The following is a 13,940-nucleotide window of genomic DNA, read 5'->3' on the forward strand; positions in this document are numbered from 1 at the left end:
CCCAGGTTGAGAAAGGCCAAGGTGACGTCATGGTGTATAGCATAGAAGGTGGTACATGTTGAATATTCGCAAATATTTGGCAATTGTGACAATGCCGGACATATCTGCGACAACCTGTTTCCATTGTTGTCCAATAGTATCCTAACCTCATGATCTTCCGAACTAGCATGTGGGAGTTCATATGAGGCCCACATTCCCTGTCGTGGACTTCTTCCATGACATTTTCTGATGTTGTCTTGTCGACGCATCGCAACAGGACACCCTGTGTTGTCTTCTTATACAATTGTCCATCGTTAGTTTTAACGAATTAGGCGGATAACATTCGCATTGCACGCTTTCCACGTGTATCGAGGTCTGCAGGGTATTCTCCTGCTTCTTTGAATCTCACAATGGATGCATACCAAGGTTCGGCTTCGCTTTCCTCGGCATCATCGACAGCGTTTATATAAGCTGGTGAAGACCTTCGTTCGACACACAATGGCATGCTATCCATATGATCAGGGATGTTTATCAACGCTGCCAGTTTTGACAGTGTGTCAGCGAACTGATTTTCCTCCCTTGGGAGGTACACGTATCGCACCTCTTCGAAGAGTTTTTCTAGCTCTTCTATCTTAGCCTGGTAGGGTGCCAGGCTGCTACTTTTGATCTTCCATGACCCCGTCACTTGATTGAAGACCAAGGAGGAATCCCCGTGTACTGTTAACTTCATGACTCCTAACTTGTTAGCGCTCTGCAAACCAAGTAGGCATGCTTCGTATTCCGCCGCGTTATTTGTGACGGCTAAGTCCAATTTGATCGAAACTGGTACGTGCTCTCCTCTCGGTGAAATGATAAGGACACCTATTCCGCATCCCATGTTATTCGAAGCCCTCATCGAAATATAGATCCCATACATCATCTTCGACATGGACAATATCCTCATCCTGGGAACGACCAAGTGTCAACAATGTCGCTTTCTTCGATCGGATTATCGGCCAGAAATCGCAACGACCTTTCCTTTTATCGCTTTCACCGGCACATATTTGAGATCGAATTCCGATAGCATGAGGGTCCATCTTGACATTCTGCCGTTTAGCACCGGCTTTTCAAACAAGTACTTGATGGGGTCCATTCTGAATATATACTCACACCGTAGGTGAGCATATAATGACGTAGCTTCTTCGTTGCCCCTACTAAAGCTAGGCATGTCTTTTCTAATGTCAGATACTTTGATTCATACTCCAAGAACTTTTTACTAAGGTAGTAAATTGCTCTTTCTTCTTTGTCAACGGTTTATGCCAGCATTGCTCCCATCGCGGTATCTGTATCTGTTAAATACAGTGATAGAGGCAAGCCGCTCTACAAAGTAATCGAGAACAAGCGGAGAAGATAACACTTCCTTTATCTTATCAAACGCGGCTTGGCATTGGTCATCCCACATAATATGCTCCCCAACTTTCAATTTCTTAAAAATTGGTTCGCAGATCATAGTTAATTTTGAGACGAAACGGCTTATGTATTGCACTCGGCCTAAGAAACCTCGAATTTCTTTCTCGGTTTTAGGATGGGGCATTTCCATAATGGCTTTAATCTTTGATGGGTCAATTTCGATGCCACGGTGGCTAACGATATGACCCAAAAGCTTGCCAGAGGTGACCCCGAACGCGCACTTCTGTGGGTTTAATCTCATATTATACTTTCTCAACCTCTCGAAGAATTTTCGTAATGCCCTCAAATGGTTAATACGTTCCTTCGATTTTACGATCATGTCATCGACGTAGACCTCTACTTCCTTATGAATCATATCATGCAACAACGTCGTTGCTGTTCTCTGGTAAGTCGCACCTGCATTTATTAATCCAAACGGCATCACTGTGTAGCAATAAGTGCCCATGGTGTTGTGAAAGCAGTCTTGTTCATATCTTCCTCGGCCATTTTCATCTGGTTGTAACCGGCGTACCCATCAATAAAGGATAATAATGCATGGTTAGCGGTATTGTCAACCAAGATGTCAATGTGAGGTAACGGAAAGTCGTCCTTTGGACTAGCCTTATTTAGATCACGAAAATCAACACAGACCCGAACCTTTCCGTCTTTCTTTGGGACCGACACTACATTAGCTATCCAATCTGAGTATTCCGATACTTTGATGAACCCGGCCTTGAACTGTTTATCAATCTCTTCTTTGACTTTCAAAGACCACTCGACGCATTCTACGTGGCTTCCTTCTTGGTTTGAACCCTGGCTTGATCGGAATCTTGTGCTCTGCAATTTCCCTATCAATACCCGGCATATCTTTGTAGGACCAAGCAAATACATCTTTGAATTCATTCAACAATTCAACAAACCCCTTCCTTTCTGCGGGATCTAAGGTTGTTCCTATCTTAAGCTCCTGAGGCTCTAAGGTAGTCCCCACATTAACAACTTCGGTATCTTCGATTCACGAGCTCTTTGGTCGTATTCTTCCAACCCTTTTACTAATCGGGAGGCGGTTCCACCTCCTCCTCTTCTTCATCCACCGCTATCCTCGACCTCATTCTCAACGTTATTAAAACAATCAATTGAATCCCAATATAAATGAGACAAGTCGTAAGCAAACCGATTCATCTTATTATTGATTTGAAATCTGCGCAAATTGTGTTAACATTTGGGCCAACCGATCAGGTCGTGGCGAGATAGGAGCGATGATTCGGGACAGCCCCGAATACCAAAGACTAGGGAAGGTACGGGAAAAGGAAAGATCAGGGAAGGGGTATCTTCGACACCTAAAACCCTAGACTTAGCCTTAGGACTTATGTCGACTCGGACTCGGACTCAGACTCAGACACAGAATCGTCATTAGGCTTGAACATTTGCCCTTCTCCAATGGTCATCTTGAAAAGCGAACCCTTGTTGTCGGTCCATTTCATGGTTTTCCGCCATCCGGATGTATTCCTCTCGAGGATCTACATTAATGAGGGTAGATGGATCGAAACGATCACTCCTTACGATCATGTTTACCAAGACTTCGTTTGGTATTTCCGGCTTGTTTTCCTCTCCAAAGAGGAGACCCATAGCTTTCCCATCTTCGATTGGAACAGACTCCTTCTTTATTGTAGCTACTGCCATAATGTCTTCGGGAATATAGAAACAATCACGGAATACTTCGATTCCGGGGACCACTTGTTGGCCTTTGAGTTGAACAGTGGTTCGGGAAGTCTAAACTCGGCATTTCCTCCCGGCTTTCACAAAGTGGCCGTTTAGAGTTAGCAAGTACGGCCCCATCTTGATGTCTCGGTCTTGATCGAGACTCTCTTTCTCGAGTCTTATTCGATTGGCTCATACCCAAGCCCGTATCTTGTCCCCTTAGGCACTGGCGACTTCAATTGGAATGCGTTTTCCCTTCGGGGGTACATGGAGTACCCGAAGTACTTTCCGATCTTGAAGATTGTTTTACAAACATTGCTTCCCGTATATAAGTCCATATTCGGTGCCTCGAAAGTGGACTCAATTGCGTTTACTACCTGGAAACCACAAGACTCCAAGGCAGTATTATCAGTTTGTACTTTGGAAGTAACATCTCCTCTCGTCACAATTATAGGAGTAGCATCGATGGTCACTACCTCTCCCTTGAGAGGGATTTGAATCTTGCGATGGAGGGTAGAAGACACGGCTCCAGCTGTGTGAATCCATGGTCTCCCGAGCAAAATGTTGAAAGATGAGGCAACATCTATCACTTGGAAATTGACCTTGCGCTCCACCTTTCCCACATTCACGCTTAAAGTGACGAGTCCGGACACTCGACGCACTGTGCCATCGAAAGCCCGAACCGTTTGCGTAGTGGGTGCGAAGTCGCTTTTCTCGAGTCCCAAAATGAAAGCGGTCCGTAGTGGGAGAACATTAACTGCAGACCCGTCGTCGACAAGGGTCATTGGGAGTCGCTTATGACGGCATTATACCGTGATGTACATAGCGACACAATGTTATGGCCCAAATGAGGGCAGGTCTTCATCAGAAAAAGTTACGGCATTAGTGAGCCGAGGTTGGTTTTGAGCAACAAATGAGACCACGTCATCTGGAGTAGTGTGCGGTGACACGGTCATATTCATTAAGGCTTGAAGCAGAGCTTGTCGGTGTTCAAATGAGCTCAACATTAATTCCCAGATGGAGACATCTGCCTTAGTCTTTTGTAACTGCTTGATGAGGGAGGCCTCTGAGGTCGACCCTTCACCAAGAGCCCGGACTGAGGTGGCCTCCTTGGTGGGTGTCTTACTTGGACTGTCTCAAAAGATAGAGACATGGTTTGCCTTCTCGACACGATAGGGACGTCCTGATCGAGTCAAATGATTAGATTCGAGGACATCTTTCCTCAATTTAGAAATTTCTTCCTGAGTTGGGGAAATAATCGCACCTTCGGTGAGATAGATATCGTCTTCATCGTCAGCCCATACCCCATTAATTTCATTCTCGCTTCGGAGAATGTATAGTGTGCAATCGATAGCAAAATCCCCAATTCGAACTTCGTTCTTAGCTTGAGGGATATACTCAGAGCAGCTTAAATAGACCTTCCCCACGAAAAACCCAGTGAGACGGCAGATGGGTTGGATTAAGTGAGATACATTGGTATTGTCTTCGACGAATACTGCATTGGCATGGTCGCCAAAAGGATTGTTCAGGTTGTTAGGTCGGACGGTGGGGATGGGGACCGACCCATTCTCGATCATGTCTTGGATTTCATGTTTAAGACGGTAACAATTTTCGGTATCATGACCTTTTCCTTGACGATAAGCACAGTAGGCGTTGGGCTTATACCATTTACCCTGTCGATCCGCAGCGGGTCCGGAGTTGGACCAATTGGGTTCAGTTTCCCTTGGGCTGAGAGCCTTTGGAGGGCGTATGCATAGGTACACCCGATGTCAGTGAACGCTCTTGGCCCATGGCGTTGCGATCCCTTAGGAGCTCCTCCTAAAAGACCGATGGCTTGGATATGATTGGCAGAACTGGATGCCTTAGCTTTGGAAGTGGAGGCACCCTAATACCCTTTTGGGTTTTCAGCCTCAGCAGAACGAACGTCGTCCTCAATTTTTCTTCCGACTCGAATAAGGTCCTTGAACGAGCCGAAGTGTTGATATTTGATAGCGTCACGGTAGACAGGTCGAAGATTTTTGATGAACTTATCTACCATTTCGTCTCCTCCGGCCTTTTGGCCAACTTCACGCTTTCGGTAGCGCCAAATGGTGAGGAATTCATAAATCCTCCTTATCCTTCGTGTCATCACCTCGAGTGTGCGCACGTGAGTCCGAATCTCGGCATTATCAGCAAAGTGTTTGCAGAACTCCACCGCTATATCTTCGAAAGTGGGGAAATTCTTAAGCTCAAGGCTGTAGAACCACGCCTTCGGGTGTTCTCCTAGGGATTGAGCAAAAATGTGGGGCAACATCTCAGTAGGTACCCCTTTCAACGCAAGGTACTCCTTGTAGGAACGGATATGTTGTAATGGATCTTCCGTCCCTTTGAACTTTGGGATATCAATTAGGACAAAATTGGTTGGTAGCTTGTCCTGACCGGCATGTACCCTCCGGCATTCTCATAATGCACATTTTCCCCTCGGATAGCTTCAATGTTCCTCTATTAGTCGAACCTCTATTCGAATTCGATTTCCGGGCGGTGGTATGGGAGCTTCCACCGCGATCTTGGCTTCCACAGTAGTCAAGCGTTCCATCATTGCGACCAAAGTGTCGTTAATGCCGCTGCCTCTGCGGTAGTCATACTTCTTGTTTGTAGCGGCCTTTCTACAATAAAATCCCGAGCGAGTATCAGTTATCGAATCAAAATCCCCTGCACAAACAGGACTCGACTCATAACAACATGACGGGCTCCATGCGACTCGATATTGGGCTTAGACCCGGAGAGCGAGCAATTGGGCCCCCTCGGTTTGGGTCATACACAACTAGGGACGGTTTTTCAAACCTAAAAACTGGCTATAACTTGACATGGATCCTACTAACGAACTATTCTGGCTCGTTGGAACGGGTCCTAACCGTGATACACACGTGGCTTGGGTTTTAGACTCAACGTGATCGTAAATCCGACATGACAAACCCGTGTTCAAACCAGACATGGCTCTTGGGCTTTGTGACAAACGCCCTAGGTGGCCTAGTGGGGACGTTTTGGTGGACTGACTTGGACCAAATGGTCGACTTTCATGACTCAGACCCAAAGATCGGTTTAGGTGACTCACTTGACAAGTGTTCTAACCAAACAAAGGCTCACTCGAGCCTAAGGGTGGACTAGCTCGCCTATATCGAGCAAGCAAAAGCCCAACTCGACTAACCCGACCCCACTGACTCAAACTCTATTCTAGGTTTGGGTTGGACCTGGGATACAGTTCATCGAAATTTGAAATCGAGAAGGATTGAATTGATTTTTAAAATGGGCAGCACTTCGGCTTGAAAGAAGGTTCAAAATTTCGAAATAGAGGGCCGAAATTTTCGAAAAGAAATGGACTTGAAAAAGAATCAAATTTTCGAAAGAAAAAGAAGATGGATTTGAAAATGCTATTTTGAAAACATGACCCGGGATTCACATAGCATGTAATCATTCGCATTTTAGGGATGCAATGCATGAACTAGACTCTTCTAAGTCTCGGTCAGTCCTCTAAAATGGGTTTATGCCAGTGAAACCGCTTTGTCGGGGAGTCCACATACCGTCATATGCCCGTAGCAATATGCCTCGTATGCAGCTGCCTACCTCCGCGGAATCACCTTGATACTTAAATCGGACATAGTGGACATCAATATCCTCCCTTGGAATTAACCCAAGAGATTCTTTGGCCCGCCTAAAGTCTCGGGGGTTTATGCATGATTAACATAAAAAAATGTGACAACAATCCTAATAGCCATCTTACACTTTTCAAGTTTCACTTTGTCCCCGGTAGAGTCGCCAAATTGTGGACCATGGAAAAACGCTCCACTCAAATGCTTTTTCAAAACATTTTTAATTTTAAAAAGAGTCGCCACTAAATTTTTAAATGGAATTTAGAAACCAATTTTAGAGATTTGAATTCGTGTGACTTTACGTGTTAGGAAGTTAATTTAATTTCATTAAAACAACACCCAACCCCGCCCGTTGCAATAACGGTCTGTACTAGGTGAAAGATGGCTATTTTGAAATGATATCACATGCGTATGCAACCATTGAATTTAAATCCTATCATGCGAATTTCATTCTAAGTCGTTTAAAATGCATTTAACTTCGTAGAAGTGGTTTAGCATGTGAGGTTCATTGATTAAACTAGAAAAACACATCCAAAGAGAGGGATAGGAAGGCTTACGCTTAGCATAAGATGTATTAACAAACATTAGTGGTTAGCTCATACATACAATATAAATTATAAATAAAGTAAATTAAAATCTAAAACATAAACTAATTAAACTAAGGATTAATCAAACAAAGTCAAACAAGGAAGCAAATTAAAACACAAAACCTGGACAAACCCACCGCACGGATCTGAAATTTTCAAATATGTCGAAATTGACCCGTACATCAAGCGTGGGATTTGAATTAATACATTGCTAATTACAAAATAAATACTAAATAATCAATGCAATAAATTACGAAAATCTACCTAAATTACAATTACAAATTATAGGTCTGGAAAATCATAAAAAATCAATTTTTATATGGTTAAAAAATAAATACACGTAAATTAAATAAACTCGATTTATTAAATTACCCTATTCCAACACAATGATATGTAAATGAGACGGGGTGTACGACCGACCGATATGGCGGATTTCTTTCCCATTCTCAAGTCAACGCGGGTGCCGGAATGGTACTTTAACTCATACTCAAACTATTCTAGTTTCGATATTAGTTAGACGATGTTAGACAATGGTTAGTAAATAAACAATAAAAAAACGAAATAAAAAGGAGAGAAGGGAGTTTTAATGCACCCTCAACCTACATGTATCGTTGACACCGTCTTGGGTCGTAATCGATCGTAGATTTTATCTCGAGGGGCCGTCGTCGACGAAGACAATTGAAATTGAATTTTGAAATCACGAAACAAACACGTTCAAAAGGCAGACTTGAGCAGCGATTTTCAATCGCTCACCACGACTTCGTTTCTCAACAATTTTTCAAACCGAAAGATGTTTTGGAAACTAGAAAGACTGAATTTTGTGAATATGGAAACAAACCAGAAGTTTTAATGGGATTTGCACACGAGAATCAAGGCCAAAGACCACGACAGAAACTCAAAAACACGATTTGTGTCCCTGTTTTCGAGCGGCTGTCACGGCTTTAGTTTAGGGTTTTTTTGGATGATTGATGGTTGTTATTTGCAGTATGTTGTGGGGAGAAATTAGAGAAATGAATGTATGGTGAAGGGGGGGGTATTTATAATGAGTTTCGAAGGGTAGAAGTAGGGCAACAAGCAGTCGGGTCTGTTTCGCACAGCTGCTGTCCATCAGCTAATTCGTGGGATTTTTAGGGTTTGTATGGGGGTTTTCTTGGTGGTTAAGCTAAGGTAATATGGGTAGGATACTAGGGTATGGTGTAGGGTTAATGGTCACGGGTTTGGTAGCTGTTTGGAGCGGGTTTTGGGCTCGGGTTTGAGCACGCAAAACAGGGGGGGTTGCTTGTGTTGCGGGTTGTTTGTGGAGTATTTGGGACGGGAATTGGATGGGTTTTGTGGTGTTCTAGGTGCTGGGTTGTTGTGGGTAATGTGGAGCACGGGTTGGTGGTGATGGGTTGCGGGTTTGGACCAAGTTTGAGTCGGTTTAGAAGGGCTTTCGATGGGCTATACAAACACGGGTAAAGGAAGGAATTGGGCTGTGTTGGGGAGTGTTTAGGACGAGATTTGGGTGTGGATATGGAGGTTCGAACTGGGGTTGAATGGGTAGAGGCCTAGGTTGGTTAGTATACTCGAGATTCGTGCCAACTCGTAAAGAAAACGGGCTTAAAAACCGAGCTATAATCGAGCTCCAAAACGCGTGGTTGAAACGAGTTTTAAATTTTCAAATTCGATTTTTCAAATCAAATAGCACATTTAAAATGAATGATTTTTCAAATCAAAAAAAATATATTTTATTTTCAATAAAATAAATTTAAGGAAATAAATTCAAATTAAAACAATAAGATGAATTCACTTAAAAAAGCTTTAATTTAAATATCATTTAAATTAATAAAATACTCCGTCGACAACGCTCATTCCACATCGTAAAACGAGCCCAAATAATGACAATGACAACTAAAGAATACATGTGTCCTATTATCATCGGGTGTTTGTCGGGTTTTCTATAAATTCCAATATCGACAGATATGGGTATCTACAATCCCACATACCCAACGTTAAAAGAAAGCACCCCGGTATAATATTTCAACATCGTATTGTACCCCTAATGAAATTGGGATTCATGAGTTCCTACTATTTGGTAAGGCTAAGTCTCAATTTTATAAAATGTGAAGGTCTTGTCAATTTATTATCTATCTCTTTTAAGTGAACTAAATTAGTGATCTATCGATAATTATAATTGACAAGGTTGATTAAATGATATAAAAGATATGTATGTGATGATATGGCGATTTGGCATGCATGCAAACATATAAGGAAAGAAAATGTAAAGAAAAAACAATTTCCTAGTATGGCCTTTCTAAAATAGAAAATCTAATAATCAATTACCTATTAGGAAACCAACTCCTTTGGTCCCTTGAACTTCCTCTGACACGCCTCCCAAGGAAACACCGTCTTGATCGGAACTCCTTTCCAAATGGCTCCGTCTTTAGGAAACTCCGGAATTACAAAATAATAATAAAATATATAGCTATTCCTATTATATATTTGTAATAAAATAAATCTATTAAATTACAAAACGGTGATGCGAAATCACATTAAAATTACAACCAAATCGATATTCCCTTTCATTACGGCAAATACCAATTAAAACTAAGGACATACTAAGACAAATTACATTATGCAAAAAATTACATAAATTTAAATGACATTCATCCCTAAATTATGCAACAAAATATATGTATTCAAATATGCAAAATGAATGTGCCAAATCGCCTTACTAGATTATATCGTATATAGCTTGGTTTTTATAAAAATGCGCGATCTTTAACTTATTAAAATCACTAATTAATACTTAAATCAAATTTAAACCCAATTTAATTGTCCCAACGATTTTAGGACTCAAAAAATAGTCTCCACTAAGTTTGACAATAATCTAACTTGATTTTATATTATTGCTCATATTTAACCTCATTTATCATAACAATTATGAAATAATTCCAAATTTCATTAGAATAATCTAAAAATTTGAAATTTAAATTTTGATATACTGGAATATTACCATGACCCTCATAATGTCAAAAAAAGGGTTAAAAATTTCGAATTAATTTAGAGAAAAATATAGTTTCGATTTATCGGTTTTATCAAATAAAATGCTTAAAGCATACGAAAATTAATCTAATCAATTTTCCAATCTTACATCTGACATGCAAGACATAAATTAAACCTAAAATAATTTTCTCATGCCATGAAATTCGTTTTATCTATTTTTAGCGCATATAATCTCGATTTATTCCATTTTAACCATTAAAATCATAAATCATGCAAAAGTAATCGAATTAATCTCAAATTTTACATATAAAAAGTAAAATATGCATGTGAGATCATATTAAACTTTCATGGTCAGAATCGAAGTTTAACTATTTTTTAGTCAATAAACCATCATTTTACTCACTAAAATGTAATTATTACACTTAAAATCATAAAAATGAGCAATATACTTCCATAAACCATCTAAAATGACCTAAAACATTTTTGGACCAGAATGTAAACATGCATCAAAAATTTCGTGCATTTACCATACTTACACAAATTTTTCGGTTTTTATTTTAGTTATATAATAACTCGTAAAAACCATAAAACGATTTGCATGAAACAACCAAAGCTCTGATACCAATTGTTAGGTTTAAAAACCCTCTTATTAGACTCATCTAATATAATCTAAGTAACTTATTAATTAGATGTGGTGGATCTAGTTACATGCAAACATAAATAAGAGTAAAAGGAGAAAACGGTTTTTCCTTACATACAAGTGAAACGGAAATGGGCACAAGGTTGAACTCCTTCCAACCTTGTTCTTGAGCTTAATTAATTTGGGATGATCCTAAAAAAATCCAAGTATCCAAATTAGAATACCTCCTCTTAGTGCACCCAAGACTTCACCCAAATACTCATCTTATTATTAACTAGATAATAAGAAGAGATCTAAACCTTGCTAATATTAATAATATTACTACTCTAGTAGTATGTGGTAAATATTAGTTTGCATGTGAGTTTTAGAGAGATGATGGAGAAAAATAAGAAGCAAAAATCAAGTGATAAATAAGACAACTAATGTCTTTTTTTGTAGTGCCCAAATCGGCTCCACTTACGCACAATAGGTGTCTTTTGCTTTTTATTTTAATCTTATGTATATTAGGTAGAGTGAAGTGAAAAGCAATATGATTAAAGGTTGTAGGACATGTCATTGTCACATAGTAGCGTGTGTATATAGAGAAGAACAATCATCATTGTCCCTAGTCTATATAAAACCGGCTACTACATGCAAAATAGGTCCGTTTTTAGTTTTCATATTTGTCTCACAAATGCCTTTAAATCGTATACTTAATTATCTTGTATAATTAAGTATTAATATGATCATACAACAATTATAAGACACAAATTAATAAGTAATGTACATTTAATCTTTTGATATTTTACCATTATATCAATATATAATGGGTCCTACAATGCCCAATCAAATTAATTTACAATTCCTTTGTAAATATAATAACCAATTACCTCTACCTCCAGACTACAATACCTCGACTAATTTAATAAATTAACACTTAATTATTAAATTAAATCTTATTCAATCACATTACAATAAGATATAACATTTCATTAGTCAATCATCGCATAATTGAATAATAAACTTGTGTTGACTCGAGTTGTAAACTCGACTTCAACAAAACTCACACAACTATATATATATATATATATATATATATATAGAGAGAGAGAGAGAGAGAGGCGAGATCCGGTGAGTCCATCTATATTTTTGAGTCCCCTGAGTCCACTTATGTATCACACGCTGTACAAAAGAATATCACGAACTTACACTAATATAGGAATATCTTAATTTAAAACTTCAAGGAACATACACGAAACCATTCTCTGAGTGATCCACTTCCTTTCATGTTAGTCAAACCATTATTTTGTATATATATTGTTTAAGTAATATCAGTAAGAATAAAGAGTGTGTTTTATATCCAGTTGGTCTTCTTGGTTTCTGCTACATGTTTTGTTTCTAAGTATTGTTGGTCTGTGTATGTTTTGATACAAATTGGTTGCCTTCTTGTCGAATAGTGTTTTACGTCTTCATACATTCCTTGATCGATTTCTCAAATGGCCGCTAATGGTGCTTAATCAAATTACAACTACATTCCTAGTCTAACAGAGCAGTTAAATTTGTAGACTAATGTCATTGGTTGGTTACGGCAACATCTTCATCCCATTTGTAACATGTTTTACGTTTTATTACAAAAACTCGATAAAAAAACCCGTCAGAGCATCAAAGTAACGATGACATAACTCGGTGTAGTGATAACGTGACAATTATTACCGGCGTATAATGTGCTACTTCAGTGGTAGAGTCGAAACATCGAAACAAATGACTTCTGCAGTGGTAAGTTCCTTGAGCGGGTTATCTCTGAAAACTCGAACAAAAACTTCAAATGAAAGCATTAGAAAATTTGTGCACCAGTGGAATCTTGCTTCTAATCAAAAGGTTTAAACAATTTTTGAGGTAACAAGACTTCATCAATAGAATAAATAGCCTAATTATTTTGACAATACATGGACTAAAAGCTTTAGTGTGACTAACAATGAAGATGGCGAAAGGCGGAGTGAAAGGCGAAATTAGGTTCAGTGGTGTGATATTGTATAGTATAACCCGTGATATTGTTTAGTACAACCAGTAGTATTATTTATTGTAAGGTGTGATATTGTTTTGTATAAGTCGTAATACTCTTTTACTGACTCAGATACAATCTCACAAGTTATACCAAACAATATCACAGCTTAGACTTAAAAAAAAAAGTATTCATACAAAAAAAAAAATTTCTTTTTTTTATTCCTAAAAAAAATCGTTATATTTTTGTATAGAGCTTGTGATACATAAGTGGACTCACAGGACTCAAAAATATAGGGTGGACTCATGTGATCCTAATTATATATATATATATATATATATATATATATATATATATATATATATATATATATATATATATATATATATATATATATATATATATATATATATATATATAGGGTCGGGTCAAGTGCGAACTAAATTACGGTGCGAACCGTACGAACTAACCAATTAAAGTCATTCTCAGGCGCGCTTTCTTATTTATCTGCCCAACTAAAACAATTCAACACCCTCACACCACAAACCCACCATAAATACTTTACTTCCATCGCCTCTCACACATCCACCGTCAGCTCCACTTCCACCGTCGACCACCATTTCCACCGCCACTTCTACCACCATTCCCAAGGACGCATTTCAGTGTATTATAGAAGAAAGGTTAATTTCATTTCTTATTTTAATCTCTGAAGATTTATTTAGTGTTTTGAATCTATTCCATTGTGAAGATTTAAGAAGTGTTTTTATGAGAAAATATAAGATTATAATCAAAAAATTGATTTTTAGTATGGATTCTAATTAAAAATTAGGGTTTATAAAAATTGGTAAAATTTTGGGGGGTTAGTTCAGGGATGCTGGTGGTGGTGGTGCTGGCAGTAGGTGTGGTGGTGACCAGTTTGGTTGTCGTAGTTGATCTTTAGATCATGGATACACGAAATACTAGCCGGATACACATGGTATTACTACTGGATACACAAATCGATTTGTGTATCT

The 13,940-nt window shown here is 39.0% G+C and overlaps 1 protein-coding gene across 1 annotated transcript; it reads right to left on the reverse strand.

Moving 5' to 3' along the window:
* Positions 1 to 307: 307 nt before the first annotated feature.
* On the reverse strand, positions 308 to 922 carry LOC141628519 (uncharacterized). The gene has a single exon (XM_074441651.1). It carries the CDS (start codon positions 920 to 922, stop codon positions 308 to 310), a length of 615 nt encoding a protein of 204 aa, XP_074297752.1.
* Positions 923 to 13,940: the final 13,018 nt, after the last annotated feature.

This window comes from Silene latifolia, chromosome Y (assembly GCF_048544455.1).
Source record: "Silene latifolia isolate original U9 population chromosome Y, ASM4854445v1, whole genome shotgun sequence".
In the NCBI taxonomy this organism is placed as follows: Eukaryota; Viridiplantae; Streptophyta; class Magnoliopsida; order Caryophyllales; family Caryophyllaceae; genus Silene; species Silene latifolia.